At 39.5% G+C, this 15,722-nt stretch overlaps 1 protein-coding gene across 6 annotated transcripts in view; it reads left to right on the forward strand.

Annotated features, from left to right (window-relative positions):
- Positions 1 to 15,722, forward strand: part of GSAP (gamma-secretase activating protein) — a 48,357-nt gene that overhangs the window by 15,857 nt on the left and 16,778 nt on the right. For 5 of the 6 annotated variants that reach the window (XM_068401639.1, XM_068401638.1, XM_068401640.1 and 2 more), the window contains exons 12-21: positions 538 to 558; positions 809 to 894; positions 5,167 to 5,244; positions 7,527 to 7,604; positions 8,088 to 8,180; positions 9,459 to 9,676; positions 9,968 to 10,037; positions 10,749 to 10,831; positions 11,497 to 11,550; positions 15,460 to 15,585. In XM_068401639.1, coding sequence (XP_068257740.1) covers positions 538 to 558; positions 809 to 894; positions 5,167 to 5,244; positions 7,527 to 7,604; positions 8,088 to 8,180; positions 9,459 to 9,676; positions 9,968 to 10,037; positions 10,749 to 10,831; positions 11,497 to 11,550; positions 15,460 to 15,585 — 907 coding nt within the window. The remainder of the gene's footprint in view (positions 1 to 537; positions 559 to 808; positions 895 to 5,166; positions 5,245 to 7,526; positions 7,605 to 8,087; positions 8,181 to 9,458; positions 9,677 to 9,967; positions 10,038 to 10,748; positions 10,832 to 11,496; positions 11,551 to 15,459; positions 15,586 to 15,722) is intronic. The other variant, XM_068401637.1, reaches the window with a different exon arrangement.

Genomic DNA, 15,722 nt, shown 5'->3' on the forward strand with positions numbered 1-15,722 from the left:
GCTACTGCACATGCAGGTTGCCCTAAATGGGCAGCGTATCCTCTTGCAGCTAGTACTGAAAAAAAAACAACTCTTGTAAGACTTTCAATGCTGTAATTTTTTTTTCAAAATTATTGCAGAAGACCTAGGGGAAAATCCCTACAGGATCAAAATCCTTTCTGGAAAGAAACCCAACCAAACAAAAAATAACCCCACAACAACAAAAAAGCCAAAGCAGACTGACTACAATCTTCTGTTGCATGTTCTGCATGGCAAAAATAGGATTTGTAGATTTTAAAGAGACATAAAAGCATTAAAGCACAGGCAGCACAAGACTGAAAAAGAATGTCATTGTATAACAAGTTCCACGTGAGTGCGATTTTATGCTTTCGTTTTTGAGTATTTCCGCTGAAATTAGTGTGCCTAATTGCAGATTAAAATGTAGCTTTACAGACATAAGAATGGTAGAGTTAGGCTGCAAAGCCTTTGAGTTCTTGGGTATGATGAATGTTTGGATTTCCAGTACTTATCAGAACTTGCTTTCACTTCAATGTATAGGAATGGTTGGACAATGCTGCAGTAAGTGAGCATGAAGTTTGCAGGTGTAATCAAAATTGTTGGTTTCTGATAACAGTGTGTAGTCTTGGGATTCTCATTTCTAACAGCATTAAGCAGACTGGTTAAAGCCTGGTTTAACATGCATTAGAGAACATTTGATTATCATTTAATCAGCATGTTTTGATTATATGGTGACTGTTCTCATGATCTTTGTGTTGTGATGAATCACTATGGATGAAGAAGTGATTTAGTGATCTTTATTTGCTTATAGACTTGTGAATTTTGGATATGATTACCGTCAAGACGAGGATGTTACATCTAAATCTTTGAATCTTCAGGTTTTTACAAGCAAAGCAGGTAATGAATAAATAAAAGTAGCGTCAAAGTGATCTCCAGTAGTAATTATCATGCAGTGTAATCATAATTAATTACTAAATTTCTTTGTAAGCCACTATATATATTTTGTATTTTTTGAGTGTTAGAGCAATTTAATGGTAAAGCTGACCAAAAATGTGTTAGAAAGTAAATTCAAGAAAGGTTTTGGCTAGGTACTATGACATATATAATTGTGTTACAGAGTGGACATGCATAAACGGAGCAGCTGCAATACAGATTCTAAGAGCTTCATATTGCTGTTAGATGTGATACTAAACTTAGTATGTGGTACTTAAGGGTTTAGCATATATATCTGTTTCCTTAAACTTAAACCTAAAATGTTCCTTAAACCTTTAGGATTTCAGAGTCTCCCTGCATCCTAATGCATGCCATGAGTTTTTTTAAATCAAAAACTCGTCTCAAGAGGCATCTGTTCATCACAGATGCCTGCTTTTTCAGCTTCTAAATTAGACCATACCGCCAAGCAGAGATGGTATCTGATTAACCTTTGAATAGTCTACAGGCTTGTATAGGGATATGACGTGTTGCAGAAGTGACTTTACATCTCACAGTGTGCTGTATGCACGTGGGCAAATTGCTGAGGTATTTGCCAGTTGCGTTGAAATGACCATTAATGCAAATTAAGTGAAATACGGTTTCCGTGCATGGGTTTTTTTCTTACTGAGGCGGACAGCAGGCTTACAAAGATTAGCGGGAAGGAATTAGAAATAAGACAAAGCCAAGTTTCTATCTACCAAATGTAGGTTAGGCTACTTTTTCTCTACTAGCAAGGCAGAGTATTTCTTATGCAAACAGCCTGTCTAATAATGGAGAATGTTATCGATTTGTGTGTGTATATATGTATATGTGGATATATATATATATATACATATATTTCCTTTTAAACCTATACTTCTCTAGGGTTTGTTCAGATTGAAGCACCACCTTTTAGTTTAGGATGAAATTCAGTCTTCCTTCAACAAGACTGTTGTTTGATTACCCTGAAGCAAAATGTTCTTTTCCATCTGGCAACACCACACTGTATAAATACTATGTGGAACTTTTCACATGCGCTTTTCATTGCGCTTAATGTAAAACACATAATTTGACAATTACACTTACTAAATGACATTATTGTACGTGGCTTTTCATTGAACGTTGTTTGAAACCGAGGATTACTTCGCACAACCTATTTTGTGTAACTAACAGTTTGGAGCAAATGGTTTTGGTGCTGAGACTATCTAGTTGTCAAAGAACACTGTGGGTAATCACACTAAAGTCCCCTTTTGTGCCTCTTGTTTGTGATGATTTGCAGAACTGGACTGCAGGCTCTTTGGGGTGCAGACTGTGCCTTCTGTGGAACTGCTAGCATGCTTCAAGTATTAATGCTGATATCCCTATTTGTACCATTCGGACATCTCTGGCAAAGAGTAATTGGCATAACTTCAAAATGGAATATTCCATGCAATTTCCCATTTAATAAAACTCTTATTGGCTGCTGCCAATCTGAACTCTGAAATCACTCTTCCTTTCTCAAACTTCTGCAGTAGAAGAAAAGTAGGCCTGTTTCTTATATTCAGCACAGACAAAATGCCTCCAGATAAAAACCCCTATGTACTTCTAGATTAGCTGGGATCAAGCAGTTCTAGTCTTAGAATTAACTTTGTATGTCCTGAATTCAGTGGTTATTTAAATGACACTGGGCTGTTATGTTTTCTTTTAGCGCTTTATAAGTACTTTTCAGTTAAATTTGGTATTAAAAAAAAACAGGCAGTAAGATGACAGAAACCCTGGACTACTGTCACCTAACTTTACCTGCCTAAAAGTTAAGCATCTGGTTTATATTTGTAGAGAGAAAGAAGCATCTCCAGAGGATGATTGCTTCTATCCATACTTCTTCATTTGCTGTATAGGAGTCTAAATGTAATGTTTGGATGGCTGAAGTTAGGTGAGGCAAGTCATTCCTAAGCCAGTACAACTAGACAAAATGCCCTGGTGCAATGTCGTGTTTCAATTGTGTCACTCGGATGCCACGTTGGGGTGTTGGTACAGCCTTACATCTTACTCCTCTGCAAGAGCAGAAATGAGGAATTTGAAGGTAAAGTTTCCTAGGGAGAACTTCATGTTTTCATAGGAGACTTACAATTTCAGTGGTATGATGTTTAATTATCAAGTGGCAGAGTTGTAATTGTTGTTTCCCTAGTTCTGCTGAATGTAGTAACTCAGTGTTACCCTGTATGAGTAGAACTTAATTTTTAAATGCTTCCTTTTTTTTTCCTTTGTTGTGGTTGAGATCTTTTTTCCCCTTTTATTTCTGAAAAGTGGAGAGTCCATCCAAATATATCTGCATCTGAGTCTTCTTACCTTGTGGCATTTAGCTACAGCTCTTACTGTTTGCAAATTATGTTGAAAGGGATAGTGTAGAAGACTTGGTTCTGCCTTCGCATAAACACTTACCATATAGATGCAATAGGATAACAAGCTTTCCCTGCATCAACACACCCCAGCTCTAGTTTGCAGAGAGCACTGGTAAGGGTAGGAAAGGAACGTGTCTTATATTCTCAGTCTCTGGCTGCTCTAATGGGATTGCCAAGACAGCATCAGATCTAACATTGCTTGGACACTTGCTGATCTGAAACTGTCGTGTTTCTGTCTGTATTAATGAAGCACCATTTGGTATTTTCTGTTGTTTGTAGTTCAGTTTGTTAACATTTGGACCAGTATCCTGGAGTTGAAAGATTCACGTCCTATTAATAGTCCCCCATAGTCACTGCTTTTGTGATCAGCTTGCGTATTTACCCACCGGCACTTCAATCTGAACAGACTCACTCGACTCACTCGCATGTTGCACAATTTACAGAACAGTGTATACACCAGCCTCCAGCATACAACAAAGAAATTTGCAGTGTTGGAAGGGAGCTGTTGATAATAAAACAGCATTGTGGGTTGCTGGAGCTTTTCCAGTCTTCCTCATGAGTCCTAATGCTGCTACTTTAAAAATTATGCATGCTTTAAAAGATGCCAAGTGCTCTGGCAAAATGCCCTGCCTGTTGTCTAAATGACTCAAATATCCAAGCAAAACTGTATCAAACAATATTCAGTCAGCTAAGAATAAGCAGGAAAAAAAATTGCATCTCAAAAGAAAGTATTTACCTTTCTCAGAAGTGTGAAGTGCCTCAGCCGTATCTGTATCACAGCTATGGTACAGCCTTGTGGTCTGAAGTACGAGGCATTTGACCAAGTAAAATACCTTGGTAGCTGTGCTTTTTTAGTACTTGTGTTTTTTCCATACTGCACCCTTTTCTGTACCTTGTATACATAAACCTTTATTTTGTGCCTTTTTTTTGTATACCTTATATACACAAACCTTTATTTTTTTACAGAAGAGTAGCTGTATTAGTATTACCTTTTTTTTTTTCCCCTAAGTGATAAACTTTCAATAAAGGTAAAAGGTGAATGGTCTTAGTTGTGATGCAGCTTTCCCAACTGTATTGCGATAATGTGGTTTGGAAGCTGTTTCTAACATGAATGCCAAAGCAGCTTGCCAAAGCATCAGAGTAAGTGGATTAAAGTTTTTTATAAGAGATGGAGGAAGGGCTACCATCCAGTGGAATCAAAACAGTCTATCAGTCCAATTTAGAATTAGGCTGGGAGTGGGGAGCATTCCTACGCAGAGTACCTTGGCTGAAATAAGCTTGTGCCAAGGACTGATTTTTCTCCTAAAAAAGGAATTAATGGCTCTTTGGGCTGGAAAAGGGAGAAAAGACTGTCGTTTCTAGTGTAAGAAAGCTCTAGTAGCGTATCATGATGCTGCCAATATGAAATTACTTAGAAAGCAAACAAACTGTTTTTTACTATGTTGTTCTGTGCGTATTTGACAGTCCTTGAACAGAAAATGTCTAGAGATTGAGGCAGTCTGTGGAGAGAAAAGCTTGATCAGTTTTCTGGCTGCAAGCATGATTCCTACTGGAAAGGGCTGAAAATGTGCTTCTCCTAAAGAGAAGAACTGGCCATGTCAGAACCCAGGTTTCCATTGTGCCATATTGCCTCCTCTGTTCTCTCTTATTTTGTGTTTCGCTAGGTAAATAATGGTTAGAGAGATGTAATATATATTTCTGTAATCTTTACCTTTATTGGGAGATTATTTTGAGTTTCTAATTTGAAACAGTCTTGCTTTAGTTTTGTGCAGTGTGAAGGTATCTAGGTATTCAGGTGGACAAGTCAATTTTCTTTTCCTTTATTTTGTCTTTTTAGGAGGCTTGTGTGTGTGTTGTAGTCTTCCCTCTGATATTCCTGATGAAATAACATACTCCATACATTTTTTACATAAAGGTAAGATTAGCCTGTTAGTTTACACTTTATTTTGGAGAATGTCACTTTGCTGAAAGTGTCACAGAATGCTTTGCAAAAGAAATGACCACCGAAGTCTGCAGACAATAAACTACTGTGGCTGGTGTTTAAAGACAGCAGCTGCCTTTAGCTTCAGAGTTGACTTTCCTGCTGTAGACTTCCTGCCTGATGCTGAACCAAGTAGCTTCAAACCAATGGCTTCATGAGTGGCTATTAATTTTGTCCCTTATTTCTAGCCCGATTTTTCCGGTGTGTTGAGCACAAACATCAATGAAATCTGTGGGAGCCTGCAGGTGTGTTGTACTTATGTTATAAGGCATTTGTATGGGAAATAGAGCCAACAGCTCTTAGCTTGAATGTCTGTTTAGAGTTCCAGTTCAACATGCCATTTTCACAGCAAGAGGTGCAACACCCACTGACTGTAAGAATAGTTGCTATGTCAGTGATGCTCTAGCTCTAAATTTTAAAACCTGGGTTTTTTTTTTTCTTGAAAAGAGTAAAGAACATTGTTTTATTCTGATCAGAGCAATACTTGTCATTAGCAAGATCTTTCTCATTTGATACACGGATGAGAGATGAATTATTTCTCAGCTGAGAAGCTGCATAGTATGGAGTAACTGTTCAAGTGGTTGACATACCTCTATTCTACTTTACATGTTTGTTTCCTTGTGTCAGGAAGTTTTTCATGTGTCAGAGCTGCTCTAACATGTCGCATTGCTGCTGGAACGTTGTGGGATTGAATGAACTGCGGTTTTGTGTTCTTGAAGGCATTAACAAATTGGAAAAGTCCATTCTGGATGTGGCAGCACTCTGTATTGTGCTGCTGTGAAGGGCTGATTTCCCCACACGTGCTTGATGTGCAGCTGAAGGGCAGTTGCATTGCTGGGAGCCAACCGTGGCCCTTGTACATCCTTATCTGTACCAGGAAGGAACTGAGGATAAATATGGTGACATTGACCAGCTGCATCTGAAATAACCTTCATGGAATGGAGTTGTTTGGTGCAGAGCTGTTTGTGGATTCATGTAAGATTCATCAGTTGTATGAGAGACTTCTAAGACTGGTCCTGAGGTGGCCCACAGAAGCAGTGGTATATCAGGTCCATAAGCCACATTTTGGAGACATGTAAGGAGTTCAGTCTGTGGTGCAGCATGTGTAAACTCTGAAGGAAGCTTCGCTCCCCTGTTAAAGCAGGTCCCCACAGCCACTTGATGTTGCATAAACACAAAAGTGACAATATTGCAGGTGTATTCTGCAGTGCTGGTATTAGCTTGCATGTGTTTGCATTGGCAAGTAACAGGGTGGTGATCATGAGTATACTGACTCATTGCAAGCAAACTTCAGTCAATATATTGTGTGAAAAACTATTTGATTTAGATACCCTTTTATCTGTAGTGTTGCTGTTGGTCTTGGAGGTCTCATTTTTTCTCTTTTTTTCTCAGCGTAGATAAAGCATATCTCTCTGCTAGGGTCAGGAATCAAAGTCCTGGATGAGTGGCTGAAGCACAGCTCATGATCTTTTCTTTTTCCTTGGTGGTCCTGTAAACCGTGAATCTATTGTCTTATCTTGAATTTTCATGCAGTATTAAGTAGCATCCTGATCATTACACCATTCAGCCTTTAGGATATTGCAGCATGGACATTTGGAGGCCAGTCATTGTCTCCTTAGTTATTTTAATCTTCAGCTTTTCTCAGAGATTGAGGAAGTTTGAGGGCTCTGTGTCATTCTTACTGGATGCCAGAAGAGGTAGGGTGCAAGTCTAGAATAAAATAACAGCTGTGCTGATGCAAAGCCCATGCAAACACAGCAGGTCTGAAATTAGCCTATGTTTAAACAGAGCTGAACTAAGTTACAGCAATAGGGCACGCAGATAAACAAACTGGAAATTCTTTAAAGCAGTTGAAAGATCACCAAAATGTGAAGCACAGCTACATAAAGGATTTGTTTGGGGTTTTTTTTGGGAGGAGGTATTTTTACACAAGCTTTCTCTGGGATGGAATGCTGCTTTAAACACAAACATAGGCTGTACAGTGCATGGCGAGTTTCTGCATACTAAAGAACTGCATTGTGTGGGTGCAGGTCTACTAAGTATGCAGCAGCTCTATTTAGGATGAAGTAAATCTGTCTGTGCAGACAAGCCCGTAAAACAGTCTAAAATATCCCTGTTTGGGTGTATTGACACTTTTAGCTATAAAGTCATACTTAGCTTGTAACAGATGGTGTTTATTGTTTGGGTTTTTTAAAAGTGTTATTATTTTTCCCCAGGTTACAACAAAACTTTTACAGTTTCTCTAGAAAGAACAGAATCTCATCAACTGAAGGAAGTGGCTTTTATGAATCTTGGTAGGTTACTTGTGTTATTTCCCGGTGTGGCTGCCATTCTCTGTCCCCAGTAGGGAGACAAAACTAATCCTTCTCTAGAAGGAAAGGATTTATTTTCTTGACTTTAAATAGTTGTGTTATCTTGCTGGGTTTTTGGTTTGTTTTTTTTTTTTTGCTTAACTTTTATATTTGGCATTTGATACTGCAATACCTCACTATTAGTAAGCAACTTCCTCTGAAATTGCCTCAGAATCTGCTCTGGAGGTCAGCTGCTGAGTTATTGAGTGTCTCAAGCCTTTTGAATCCTCCCCTGGAAACCCAAATGTATTGCTAGTGTTTCCTGTGTTAATACAACAGCAGCTTTTAATTAACTCCTTTTATATTTCGTAGATATAATCAATTCCATCAGAGAGAAGTGGGCCAAGATGAGAATAACGTGAAACAGCATCTTAAAGCAAATAAGTGAATAACTGCTAAACTGACCACTGTTATTTCTTTAAATAGACTATTATGTGGCTGCTTATTTGCCTGGCCAGTTCCTGCACCTCCTGAATATTCAGCATCCTGACCTGCTGTGCTATAGTTTGTTTCTGACAGGTATAGTAACACTGCTGCTTGAAGTAATTTTATTGTTGTAGTGGAAACTTGTTCAAATCTCTTTCCTGTAAAGTTGTATTTCTCAACATTTGCTTTATCGCACAGTGTTCTGAAGAAGAAGGAGATTGAAAAAATAAGAACAGTGTTTTTTCCACTTTCCTTTTTAAAAAGAGAATCTGAAGTGACATTTCATACTTCATCTATTACGTACTTTTAGCTTGTTATGAAATGGAAGAAGACCTTTCACTGAATTTGAAATTCTTTGCCTGGGTTTCATAGTTTTCCTTCCCCCATCTTTGCACATGCTTCTCCGTCCTCCACTGTTCTCAGATTTCACATGGAGATGTAAATTTGATTTTACATTTCCTTCCTTCAATTGAGTTGCTCTAAATGTGTGTGTTTTTGGAGGGTGTGGGGAGAGGAAATCTGTGTTTCCTTCACCTGATCAGGCTGATGCAATTTGATTTAGAGTCTCATCTGAGAGGCATGTTATTTTGTTTCCAACAAACATGTCTTTATGGGAAGTGGCTTATTTTTGGAAGTGGGGGGCCTTTGTTTGAAAACAAAAATCTGTTCTGATTGCGTGGAGGAGAGGTAAGTAGTGGGAACTGGTGCAGGGGCAGCATCACAGGAAGCTAATACCTGTTGTATGTACATAATGAAATACTGTTCTGCTAGAAATGAGTGGAAAGCATTGTTGTTGTATGGTTGGCCTGATTTCTCTGCCAAGAGTCTGGAATCCTACTGTATAGTACTGCGGTGGTGAACCTTAGTACTAGCATAAATAAAGGGGTTTGATCTGATGCATCAATCAGTAATCATAGAACAAAACCTTTCTGTTCTGTCCATTGGGATTGATGGTAAGAGGTCCACCAATACAAGTTTGTATCATGATGCTTCACGTGAGCAATTCTGAACTGTACCAATATGCTTAGGTGCTAATTCTAGTGTTGTATCTCTATTACTAGCCTTGTGCCCTTCTTGTTCCATCCTGTGTACCCTGATTTGTCCTGTGACAGCATTGTGAGCCTCAAATCTGTACATCCTCTCTGCTTCAGCAGAAGGGAAGGAGAGATCTGAATATGGACTGTGCTCCTCATTTACTTCCTTTACCCATCTGGCACCATTCCTCCTTCTCTTCAGCATAATACCAGGGTAGCTTGTACAAGAGGCAGACTGTTTCTTACTGCTGGGGACCTGGGAGTCTTAAGAGAAATACCAGTAGCAGCCAAATTTTATGTTCTTAGTCCTTTTTATTCTCAAAACCATGTTATTCAGGTGAGGATGCAAGAATTGAGATGTTGCAAAACTGCTCCATCCGATCCCCACTCATGTCAACAGTCTTGGATTGCCATGTAGGAAGTATGTATGCTGTGAGCATCAGTGACAGCGCCTTACTACAGTTCCTACAGAACAGCAAACAAGACAGTGAGAGATTGGCTGCTCTACATTGTGCTCTGTTGTACTTCCGACACACAGAAGACTTGGAAATGCAGGTGGGAAATGAACATCGTCTAAGTTTTTTGAGTGACTGATGTCTTACACAAAGCAGGGTCAGAGCATGAATGATATCAGCCAGAGAAGAAAAGTCCTGATTCACCGTGCCACGAGGCTGCTCAGCTGGGCTGCCCAAACTGCTTTATTGGTCAAAGCTGTCCTGAAAACATTTGTCTCTGTATCACTACTTAATGCAAAATGTTATTACCGTAAACAAAGTTTATACAGTCTCTTACAACACATGCTTAAACAGAGAGATGTGACAAACTCCCCTGTTCTCATTCTGACAGATTATTTGGTGGATTTCTGAGAACCTGTCAACATGTCATTCTTTTGACTCCATTCAAGAATTTATCATCGGTAGGTATTTCTTTTCCTGCATGCTGGATTTTCCTGCATACCCTAGTTGTGACTTAGCAAGAAGCCACAATGTCACAAACTGCCTCTCTTCTTTCCGGACTTTTTGGTTAACTGACCTGCATTTTGTGGTGTTAGAGACAATATCAGTAGTTTAGAAGATATATAGATCTCTCAAAAACAGATTGGCAGTAATACTTTTCAAATGCTTTCTTCTGACTAGTGGGACAAATATTTTAGGTCACTGGAGAGCAAATTCTCCATCTGGTTCCTGTCTTGGATATGTGGGATGTAAATAATTGAGACTGGAGCGGAGGAACAAATCCCCTCTAGCCCAGCCTAAACCATTATTTCATAAGGATTTGGCATATCATGATATTCTCTTCTAATAGCAGATTCCTCAGCCTAGACAGTGCATGTCCTGTGCCCTGAGCCTTTGTACAAAGGACCCCTGCAGGGCTGAGCTGTAGCCAAGCAGCTGACCTGGCCCTGCAGCCATCTGGACTTCTCTTCCTCCTTTTGTGCACAGAATGGGACTAGTTCCACCATGGAGGAAACTGTTTCAGAGACAGCAGCAGGATTTGTCCCCAAAAAAAATGTTGGATAAGGAACTGACTGTGAAACCTGTTAGCAAGCAAGAGCAAGTTAGTTAGCAAGAGCTAACTGATAGTTTGTACAATCTTGCCCTTATAAATCTTTTTACCTTGCATTTAGCCTCCCTGTACTGCAGAATGTGTCCAGAAACTCACAACCTGGATAAACTTTTGCCCTACACATCACTGCTTGACTGGACTGGGGTAAGATAACAGCTGGTACTTTAATTAATAGCTAGAGGGAGTCTATTTTTTCTCCTTTAATACAACCTTTGACTTGTACGCCTTACCTTTTCATAGACATGCTCTAAATCCATATCTGTGTTTAATGCCCATTTTATTTTGTCAAGTCTTAACCTTAGTGGTGTTTTCCATGAGTCCTATTTTTTGTTAACAAATAAAAGCATTTATAGAACAAGAACAGCTACTGTAATGGAACGGATTATTAAATCTCTGTTTTCATTTTACGGAGGCATTAATTTATTACTTATCATATGAAGTTTATAATGAATACAGAATATGTTTAACGAGCAAAATCATGTAGTTATTTCCAAGATAAACAGTATCAGTAGAGTTAAGATTTATGAGTGAGTTTGCAGAAGTAAAATAACTTTAGGCAAGACCCTACAGTAGAGCAAATAGCTTATTTTAATTTCTCTGATCTGACACTGTTCTAATATGTTCTCTTTTTTTAAATGAGACGAATGAGAGAAACATCTTCCATATTCCTTTTTGGCAAAACTGAATGTACAATTTTGGCTAGCTAGCTAGTTTCACAAAGGAAACAGGTAATGGAGATTCACTTAGATAGCCAAACAGGCCTGTGTTTTATACTAAATGATTTATGTTCTTAAAATTTGTATTTATAGATTATCCCTGGAGTAACATGTGAAACAGACATTATTTCTCTACCTGTTTTAGAGGTAAGTTCCAGTATGAAACCGCATTCATATTTGCAGGTTAGCTTTTTTTTTTGTTGGGGTGGGGGTGTGCTACATAATAATGAAGCAGTGTCCCCACAGCCCTACCCAAAAATAGGGTTGAACAGAAAATTGCCCCGTTTGAAATGTCTTATGCATTTAGTAAAATACCGGGAATTCAGACTGATGTTTGCTAACTCAAAGATGGGGTTTTTTTCCCCCTTTCTGAAGAGGCTTCTTCCATTCAACAGGGAGGGTACTCCAAGAATTAATTCTTGTTAGAGTTGATTGATACCTCTTCATTTTGTGACTTCATTAGCTGGAGGTAAACTCGGCAAAACAGACATGTAGGATTTCTACATATCTCTACGTTTCCTCACTTTGAGGGATATAGCACAGGGTTCATGACCCTCTCACTTTGATTTGTCCAGAGCATCCTGTGATTGCACTGATGTCAGGGCTTTGGCTACCTAAATCTAGACAAATCCCTGCACAGCCTGGAAAAGGTGGTGAGCTGGATGGGGAGAGCTCATGTTTGGGTAGGAAACTGTACTTTCCATTGAAAACAACACGAATGATTCTTCCTGTCTTCCATTCCACTCCCTCAGCTCCAATTTAGAGACATACTTGAAATTTTCCTATGTGTTCCCCTACAAAATCTGAAAGAGGCTTTTAATAAGCACCTTGTTGTGGAGGGCTAATGTGAAGAGCTAGAGCTTGAACCCAACAGTACCAGCAACACATGGGAATAGACTCTGGATACACGACACTATTGTTTCATGTAGCACTTTAACGAGGTGAGAGTTTGTTTCCTCCTCAGTGCTTATAATTAGTTCATAAAGCTTCAGTGTTCACACAATCTTTTCAAATCAGTAGAATTACCCACTGTTCACTCAGTCTGCAATAGTGCATCACAGCTGTGCTGCCTACAGATTCACATGACTGCTGTTAGAGAATCGGGCTTTGCATGCTTTGCTTGAGGCTGCCCTGAGAGCTGGGACACCTGGGAAAATCAGATCTTGAGAAAATTTGTTGCTAGATAATATCTATAATTCACTGAGGTCAACGTTAACAGGCCTTTAATTTGTCTGAGATTGAACCTCGAGCCCCTGGGGACAAATGCCTTTAGCAGCTATACTTCCTGATTGTGGAACTCATTTCCTATTTCTGTTTGAAACCTAAACAGATTGAAAAGGTCAGAGTTGAAGTAAAGACAAATATTTCCTGCTACTTTTGACTGCAGATTGCTCTGACTCTTCAGTGGGGACAAAAATGGTAATACACAGGGTAAGGTTTAGTGCTTTGGCTGCTTTGTACCACTCCAGTGACACAAACCCACCATAGCTCGAGTTCAGCTGGTCAGTTGTTGGGGTTTCAGTTGATGTGTGTTGTTGGCATCGCAAGTCAGACCCTGGCAACAAATCTGGTCCTGTAAGTAGTATTTCTTTTGCAAAGATTTTTTGGCATTTCACAGAAACAATGGTGAATTGTTGCTTTGAGAAGCTTTTTGAAGTTCTCAAGCCCATGAATTGTTGAGAGCCTTTGGGAAGGCTACGTCCATATTCACAAAATAAATTGTGCTATTTGGGTAAGAGGTGTAAATCACTAAAATCACTAAATTCCTGTTCAGCAAGAGATTTTGAGAGAGTCTGCGAGAAAGGGGGAACAGTCAGAGTCCAATTGTCAAAAAGCTTTACAGAAGGATTGTAATTAATAAGAGTCTGACTTTTTTTCCCTTTTTAAACACAGAAACCAAACTTGAAGGGGTGCGAGTAGGCTTGATCAGAAGGGGAGAGGGAAGGGGCAGGAGAAAGAAGGGAAGAAAATAGGAGGAGGTCCAGGAGAAGAGTGAAGATGTGTAGTGCAAGCAGTTGTTAGATCAGCACAGGAAAAGGCAGCCTCTCCCTCATGCTGTGCTGAGCCACTGGGGTGAAGAGTGATGTTTTAAGGAGCAGCTGTCTGTGCAGCTACGTAGTTAGTTACACGGCTCTCTGAATACCTTCTCTGCTGGGGAGACGTAGCACTACAGTTCTCAGGGAGAACACATGCACCTCTTAAAGGTCATGGGCACCCTGCATCCTTTCAGAGGGGCATAGCAGGGAGCTCTCTTTGTCTTCAGTTAAAACAACACTACTTACAAAAGGCTTCACGGGAGCTTTTCATGGACTGCAACCCAGTAAGGCCTTGCTTTGACTTCTGGTAATACAACGTCTTTTAGGTGTTCATGCTTAGGTATTAATTCCTGACTCTAGAAATGTCTGCAAAATAAACACCACCTAAGACAAAGAAGCCTTCTCTTTATAGTCCTTGCCCTGATGATCCTCAAGAAATAACAGATTTAATTAAAATAATCCTTTATTTTAAACTTTTGACTTCTTAATGAGATCTAATACAGTGCAGGTTTTCAGTGGTGTCTGCTTTTAATTCTGAAGTCTACCACTTCCTGTTACAAACTCAACATAGGAAAGAAACTTGCTGTCTTGCTTCCCCCCTGCCACACATCAAACAAAATCCAGTGTGGCCTGAATGCCATTTTGCAGTGGTGGTGCTGTCGCAGTTGCATAAATTGGTCACTAGATGATACCCTTACGTTATATTCTTGATATTTCTTTGATTCCATATTGGTAACATTTAGGCAACATATGCAGTAGTAGGTTGTAGATCTTGTTAGTTAGCTCCAGCAGGATGAACATATGGTGCCATATGCACTCCTAGTTTCCAGCTGCTAAATATAACTAACGTGAAGCAAAAGATTTATTTTTCTCTGCTGCAGCTACAACAATAAAGCAACAATCAGCACTGGCCACAAGAGGGAAGTGGCTGGCGGGACTGAGTCTTTGCAATTTATTTTCCTTGGCAAATTGTGGTTTGTAGTAGGAGGTGGTTTTAAAGGCTTCTGATGCTTTCTTCTGATGTTATTGCCATTGTAGAAAAGTAGGGGGGAGAGAGCAAAATCCAGCATGTTAATGGAAGATGGAATATCATGAACTCAAACCTCTCCTCCTTCAAATGTCATTACTGTAGTGTCGGTATGGGAAGGTAAATTTATATAAAGGTGGGCAAGAACAGCTAGTACCATCTCTTGTTTGTTAAAACTGCCAAAAGAATTGTCTTAATCTCATCTCTTCCTCGGCAGTGATCACATCACTCTCCCTTTATAAACAGTGGCTTCAAATCTTCATACCCAGTCCAAGAACTAGCTCAGGAAACCAGTGTGTGTGTGTTTGGGTTTTTCCTCCTATCTGTTCACAGCTGAGTTTAAATTAATTTTGGCATTAGAGTCAAAGGCTTTAGAATTGCTATAGAAATGTTTGGATTTTGCCTCTTTTCTGGGATGAGGCACTGTTACTTGAGGTTGGTAAACGGATGTTTGCAATGTAAGTATTAATGCAGCTTGAAAATAGTGGCAGCCTGCAGCTGCTGGGGTCATGGTGGTATTCCTCTATTTGGAACTAGTAGAAACCCGAAATGGGATTTATTTGACCAAATGTAAACATTTACATCTAAGTCAGTTGCCTAAGGCTCCTTTTACAGTCAGTGGAAGTCTAGACAATATGGCCAGTGTAGTCTGTGGTGCAGTTCTTCCCTTCCCATCCCAAGCATCTGAAATAGGTCAGGTGAATTATGACCTAGAAGTGCTCATTGCTTCCCAGTGATTTAAAAGGATACTAAGGTGGCAAAGTATCTGCATACAGGCTCCTCACATTTAAGTAAGTGCTACCCCTGCTGTCAAATCAAGGAAATTAAAGTACTGGAAAAAATAGCGTAACTGCTTTTGTTTAACTTTTTTCACTTAGATTGTTGTGAAGTTACATTAATCACAGTTCTTTCCAGTCACTTAGTGGGAGAGTGATTAGGTATTTCTTTAAGAGCACAGCCTGTTATTCATGCTTTCCCTGCAATGTTTTGCAGTTCCAAAACTCCAAAGGCTTCTGGGAGAAACTCAACTCAAACTTGGAGAGTGTGAAGTATGCAGAGCCACACTTACACTACCACAATAATGTGCTCAGGAGGGAATGGCGTAACCTTTCAGAAGAGGTAAATATGCATGCACTGAATCAGTCTCTAGAGCTGCCTCCAAAGTGGATGTTTTAAAGCCAAACGTGGGAAAGTTAGCTTTTTTTTTTATTTTGGGGATAAAGAAATGGGAATCTGATTATGAGAAGTGCAAAGAC

This window comes from Nyctibius grandis, chromosome 5 (genome assembly GCF_013368605.1).
Source record: "Nyctibius grandis isolate bNycGra1 chromosome 5, bNycGra1.pri, whole genome shotgun sequence".
Taxonomy (NCBI): domain Eukaryota; kingdom Metazoa; phylum Chordata; class Aves; order Nyctibiiformes; family Nyctibiidae; genus Nyctibius; species Nyctibius grandis.